The sequence below is a fragment of the Adiantum capillus-veneris genome, chromosome 4 (genome assembly GCF_014529385.1).
Source record: "Adiantum capillus-veneris isolate H3 chromosome 4, ASM1452938v2, whole genome shotgun sequence".
NCBI classification, from domain to species: Eukaryota; Viridiplantae; Streptophyta; class Polypodiopsida; order Polypodiales; family Pteridaceae; genus Adiantum; species Adiantum capillus-veneris.
This window is the reverse complement of record NC_140934.1, coordinates 158441867-158448034: the sequence shown is the minus strand read 5'-3', so window position 1 is coordinate 158448034 and position 6168 is coordinate 158441867. Positions and strand designations below refer to the sequence as shown.

Sequence of the window (6168 nt, the reverse complement as noted above, 5' to 3'; positions counted from 1 at the left end):
ACTTCATTTTTGCATGGCTTGCACAACAACTCACTGTGCATCATCACTATAAAGTTGAAACTATTTTAGTCACCAATGATATAACTATGAGCATCAAGTCCAAGTTGCCCGAGTAGTTCTTTATATGGGGCTCTTGTACTTCTCGTCCAAAAGAAGAATGGTACTTTCTATATGTGTGTTGACTACAAGGCTGCGAGTAAATCACTATCAAGAACTGATTTCATATTTCTAGCTCAAGATCACATACTTAATAAATTGAAAAGGGATACAAGTTTTAGCAAACTTGACCTTAAATTGAGATATGATCAAGTTAGAATGATACAAAAGGACATTCATAAAATTACATTCAAAATACAAACAAAGTATTACAAATTTCTTGTAATGTCATATGGGATAACTAACGCACCTATCACTTTCATTCGTATGATGAACCATATTTTCATTGACCATCAACATTTTATAATTATGTTTTCCACTGACATTGTTGTGTTTAGTAACTTACTAGAAAAGTATATGCCACATGTAGTTTCTACAGAAATACATGAATTTTGGAAAGATGTGGGAGGTGGGTAATGTTTTGACAGAATCTTAAAAAAGGAGGTCCATTTGGATTCTCTCAGCTTAGACTATGAAGCCTAAGAATTTGAGCTTGGAGGTAGGATCGAGCCACTGATGGTAATCAGCGACATCCTCAATCGGAATTCTAGAGAATGGTTTGGGCCAAACCTTTGGATCTGGGTGATTAGTGTAACAGGCTTTGGAGAAGATGTAGTTGAGCAGGGTCTGACTTGTGAGGTTCACCTGGACCTGCATTCTGGATACTGCTTGTAACATCTGAATGAAAGAATTCCAGGTGCAAAGATGCATCCTCGTAATGAGGGGAGCCGTGTGTGTGGCGAGGGGAAAGAGGATGGCTCATTGAACGTGATGGAGCAGAAAAGAGCGTTGAGAGCAAATTACCTGTGCAACCACGGAATCGGAAAAGAAAACGTATTGCTCCAAGGTGGCTAGTGTAGGACCATGTGCTTGAAGGTTGTGCCCGTGAACTCCACCAATGTGGAATACTCTACTCCTCACACTCAAGATACGAGTACAGGTAACAAGCGCTCACTCATCACTAACTCAGCCTGCCATAAACTGGTGAGGCCGCTTCCTTTATCATCCAACCAAGAATTGGCTACACAACTTTAGAAGACACAAACGGGCAAAAAATTGTAGGGACGAACATTTGCATGGTGAAATATACAAGTATGAAAAAAAACCGTGGAACAAAGAAGGCAAACGGTAACAACCTTATGACATCTAGGGATGCACTGTTGGTTTGTGCTGCAAATCAACCAGCCTTTTCATTGACACCATCTGTTTTGCATCTTCCATCATCCCAGCATCTCTATAAATTTCTGCCATAATGACATAGAGCGCAGCATGCTTTGCATCTATTGCCAAAGCTCTTTCCAGGCATTTTCTTGCAATAGGCATATCCTTATGTTGCCTGCAGTTACTCAACAAACTAGTCCATCCTATGATATTATGCTCAAAAGGTATGCTTAGAAGCATGTGTTTCGCTTCTAAAAGGTATCCCATGGCACCAAACAGTTCTACCAGACAGTTGTAATGCTCGAGCGTTGGAAGAATGCCATAATGCTGTTGCATCAATGCAAAATAAGAGTACCCTTCATCAACAAGACCTGCACCACAACATGCCGAAAGAATGCCCACAAATGTTACAGCATTTGGTTTGCATCCTTCCCTTTGCATGATGGTGAAGAAATCAAGAGCTCCCTTATACTTATTATTGTGAACAAGCCCTGCGATCATAGCTGTCCAAGTAAAAACATTGTGAGCTTGCACTCTTTTGAAAACTGAAAATGCTTGCTCCAAACACCTGCAATTGGCATACATGTCCACAAGCGCAGCAGTAATCATAAGATCGGACTCCAGCTTATTCTCTACTATAAAGCTGTGAAAGCTATGACCATCAAAGAGAGATGCTGTTTTCGAAGATGCTTTCAAGGTGCCAAGGAATGTAGCAACGCTAGGCTTAAGGTCTGTTTTGAGCATTTGATAGAAGAGCTTTAGGGCCTCTTCACTCTCTCCATAATGAGAAAGCCCACCTAGAAGAGTATTCCAAGTGATGATGTCTGGCATCAACCCCTCTTTTTGCATGGCATCAAAAAGCTGAAGCGCTTCTCTAGTTAGTCCACACTGCGCATGACCTGCAATAACACTATTCCATGTCATGATGTTTGGCTTGATACCTTCTCGTTTCATTCGGACGAAGAGTGCAAGAGCATCTTGCGTACGACCAATTTGACAATGGACTGTAATAACCGTGTTCCATGGCACCACATCCTGACATGACTGCTCTTCAAACACCTGAAGTGCGAGTTTGAGGCTTCCAGCCTTTGCGTACATATCTATGAGTGCATTGTGCAATGACTGGTCAAATGAAAGCCCGCTTTGCAGGATGGTTGCATGGACCCTCATTCCTTCATGTAGTGACTTAGTAGCACAACAAGCTCTCAAAATACCCAAAAATGATGCATTATTGAGCTCTACGCCCTCCTGCTTCATCTGTTTAAATAACATTACAGATTTCTCTCCATTACCATGCTCAGCATAACCTAATATAATGACATTCCAAGCAACAACATCTTTGCTCTGCAAACAATCGAACACTTGATATGCATCATTCAAGCTCCCGCAATTTGAATACATGTCAATGAGGATGCTGCATATGAAGAGATCTGATTCCAGACCACTCTCTAGGAGGCAAGAATGAATAAGAGAGCCCTGATTTGGGGCTAGCCCGTTGGAGCATGCTTTCAGAAGCGCAACAAATACATGCTTGTCGGGCTGAACATTAGACAACTGCATTCAGTGAAAGAGCTCGATGGCATCCTCTGCTTCTCCTAGCTTGGCATGCGCAGAGATGATGGCGCTCCATGCATACACATTAGGCTCAAGAACTCTGTCAAACGCGTCATGGGCTTCACATAAGCTCTCGCAAGAATCATACATACGAACCAAATGGCTACCCAGAAAGGAGTTCGACTCCAGGGAGGAGGATTTGATGAGGGAATGCACTTGTCTGCCTCTGGCGACATCTCTTCTTTTAATACAGCCCTGTAAGAGGCAGTAGAACTCGTGTGCCTGTAAAGGTTTTCCATCGCGCACAAGATTGTGCGCAACTCGTCCATATGTGACACGGCAAAGACAAGGAATCGACGACGGACGTGTGATCGGCGGAGTGTCCGCAGCAAGTGCCCGGAGGCAGGTTTTTATACTTGTGGTCCCATGATCCCTCTAGCCATGCGAGCTAGGTGGGTTGGGATAGGGTGTTGCACTCCCGAGTGGAAGGTATGGGGTTCTGGCGCACCCGTGACGATTGAAACCCTCAATTTTTTATTCCATGAAACTCCAACATCGACGGATTAAACCGCCGCCGTTGATCCCTTGTCTTTGCCCCGTGTTCCATATAGACGAGGAGTTAAATGTGATGTAATATAGTGTGAAATGTTGATGTAATACATGTATGCCTCATGATGGCTTCAACGAAAAAAAAGTTTTTATGTCTTTAAGAGGTTCCTTTCTTCAAATCATTCATGATTTGTCCCAAAAAAAAGTTTTTATGTCTTTAAGAGGTTCCTTTCTTCAAATCATTCATGATTTGTCAACCTGCATACCTTTGCTCACACACTGCACAAAACCGCACTTTTAGGTGTAGATACGCAATACTAATTACTAGGTCACCCAACTCTATGAAGTGGTCCAACGACCCACCCACCCTCTCTCTCTCTCTCTCTCTCTCTCTCTCTCTCACACACACACACACACACACACACAAACAAACAAACACAGAGTGGCATGCATAATGCCTCATGCCTTATTATCTCTGCTGCCTTGCTCTCCAATGAGTCAATTGCATTGCCCAACGCGAATGTAACTGGTAGAGAGAGAGAGAGAGAAGCCTCAAGAGCTAAGAAATACTAGAGCGATTTATAGTCGCGTTGGAGCTTGTTTAGGGAATGTACATAGTGCTTGATGCAAAAAAAGGGGTAAATATTGCCTTGCATGTGTGTGGAATAGGCATGCAGGGAGAATATAAACGAGGCTACCACTTATGCTTCGTCTTTCATCAACGCTACTCACACCATTGCGCTCTTACTTGGTAATGTTGTCATAAGTTTGAGCCACCTCTTTTTTGACTCTTGGCCTTCCATATACCATATTGAGACGTGAAAAGTTTGAAGACCTTTCTAGTCACTACATGTGCAATTCACTAAGGCATATCATATTCAATCTAAACTTTGAAAGGGTGTTTTTGTTTTCTCAAATCGTGGGGACCTACTTGAGAGAGTTAAAAACATAAGCTTGCCAAAGCGAGCAAGAAGTATGTATGTGGTGAAAGGTGTGTTTCTCCATTGAAAATGGCCGACAAGTGTCAATTGCCTAGTATTTTTCAATGTGGAAACATACCATTGTGCTCTTTTGGGCTAGAACTAGGAAAATACTAGTTGGCCTACCCATCAAATGATTAGCATGTAGTTGTCCATAGATGGCACTTTGATTGATTAATTATTTCAAGTTCTTGTGTGGTGCAAATTTGTAGCATGGCGAATGGTTTACTAGATATTTTTACATTTTTGTGGTGCAAATATGTAGCATGCAGCTGTCTCTAGATCACAATTGGTTTACTTGAGTATATTAATGTTTATGTGGCTTCAAATTTGTTAATCAGTTGCAATGCAAGCCTATATGCAAAAAGCTACACAAGAAAGAGTAGGTAGCTAAAGTTTGTTATTTGTTTGTTCATTGGATTTTCTAGCATCAACCACATCCTAGCGTTTACACTCTGCAATCACAAACGAGATCATTGAGCTATTTCTTACTACAAGTTGTTCTAGCAAAGCAAATGGTATATCCATGTATACAAGCAAAGATTTCATTTTTCCATGAGTGAGGTCTAGCATATAGAGTCTTTGTGTTGTCAAGAACTTCAGGTCATAACATATTTTCATGTCAAATGTGAATGGTAGGTGAAACATAGCACATAGACGATTGGGATTGATACAAGCAAAGATTTTGTTTTCCATGAGCAAGATTCATCATATAATGTTCACAAAAAATTGGTCTCTGTGATATCAAGAACTCTAGGTTATAACACATCTTTGCATCAAATGTGGATGGTAGGGGGAAAATGATGGAGCCCTTTTGTTGCTTCTGTAATCATCTAGGAAGAGATTCACCATTATGATGGCATTGTCCAGTACTTTCCATGATGGTCTTGTGGGTGAGAATACCTTAGTTGAGGTTAGTTGTTATACATCGTTTACCCTCCATGACACCATGTTGCATGTGGTTAGCATTAACATATTTAGGGGATAGCTAGGCTTTGTAATAGTTAATTATTTTGTTGAGATCTTGATAATTAGTGGTTACTAATGGTGAGACTGATGATTGTGTAGATTGAAATTGAAAAGTTGAGGAGGCTACGTAGATAATCACTTCGATTCAGTTATTTTATTTCAAGTGCAAAAATCAAATCATTTTATCTCAGGTTTTCATTAGCTATTTGATTCCTTTCAATAAGCAATCCCACTGGGCTCAATTTATACATATTACAATAAGTGAGAACCATGCCTTGTGGTTGCCCATGCAACATTATGTAAAGAGTGTCTCTATTTGTTGGCACTAGTCTATTTTTCAAAAAGAACAAATATCAAGATCTAGAGAGTATTGTGCACTTGGTGTAATGTGTTTTGAGTTTTTATCAATAAATTTTGCTTCCACACAAGGCCCTTATTTTAAATTTAAGAGCATTTTTAAGTGTATTATTATTTACCTCAAGACAATCAGTTCTGAAATTGGTCTACACACAAGTTATATTAATTCTATGTTTTAGATCTCGGAGAATAAAGAAAAGGCTCTAGAGGCCTTACTTTTAGGAAAGTGGGTGTTGAATATTTTGTGGGTCCCGACTAACTGAGAGAAAGGAACTCCAAAAAGCGGCCGATGTGAACTCATAATTAAAAGCAGAGGTTGGTCATAAGGCGAGGACCAACGGATAGTGTTATCACTATAATTACTACTTTTGGATATTTATCAATTTTTCTTGTGTTTTATTCTCAAAAACCATTTAAAAGAAGCAAATTATAACTCTTCTTT

The 6168-nt window shown here is 40.3% G+C and overlaps 1 protein-coding gene across 1 annotated transcript; it reads right to left on the bottom strand.

Annotated features, from left to right (window-relative positions):
• Positions 1 to 1114: 1114 nt before the first annotated feature.
• On the bottom strand, positions 1115 to 3347 carry LOC147460220 (pentatricopeptide repeat-containing protein At3g13880-like). Its single transcript, XM_086511308.1, has one exon. The coding sequence runs from the start codon at positions 2875 to 2877 to the stop codon at positions 1303 to 1305; it is 1575 nt and encodes a 524-aa protein (XP_086367434.1). The 5' UTR covers positions 2878 to 3347; the 3' UTR covers positions 1115 to 1302.
• Between the last annotated feature and the right edge of the window lie 2821 nt (positions 3348 to 6168).

What these genes read in the sequence shown, in the direction of transcription:
- LOC147460220 (XM_086511308.1), bottom strand. Translation starts at nt 2,877, where the DNA reads ATGCAGTTGTCTAATGTTCAGCCCGACAAGCATGTATTTGTTGCGCTT.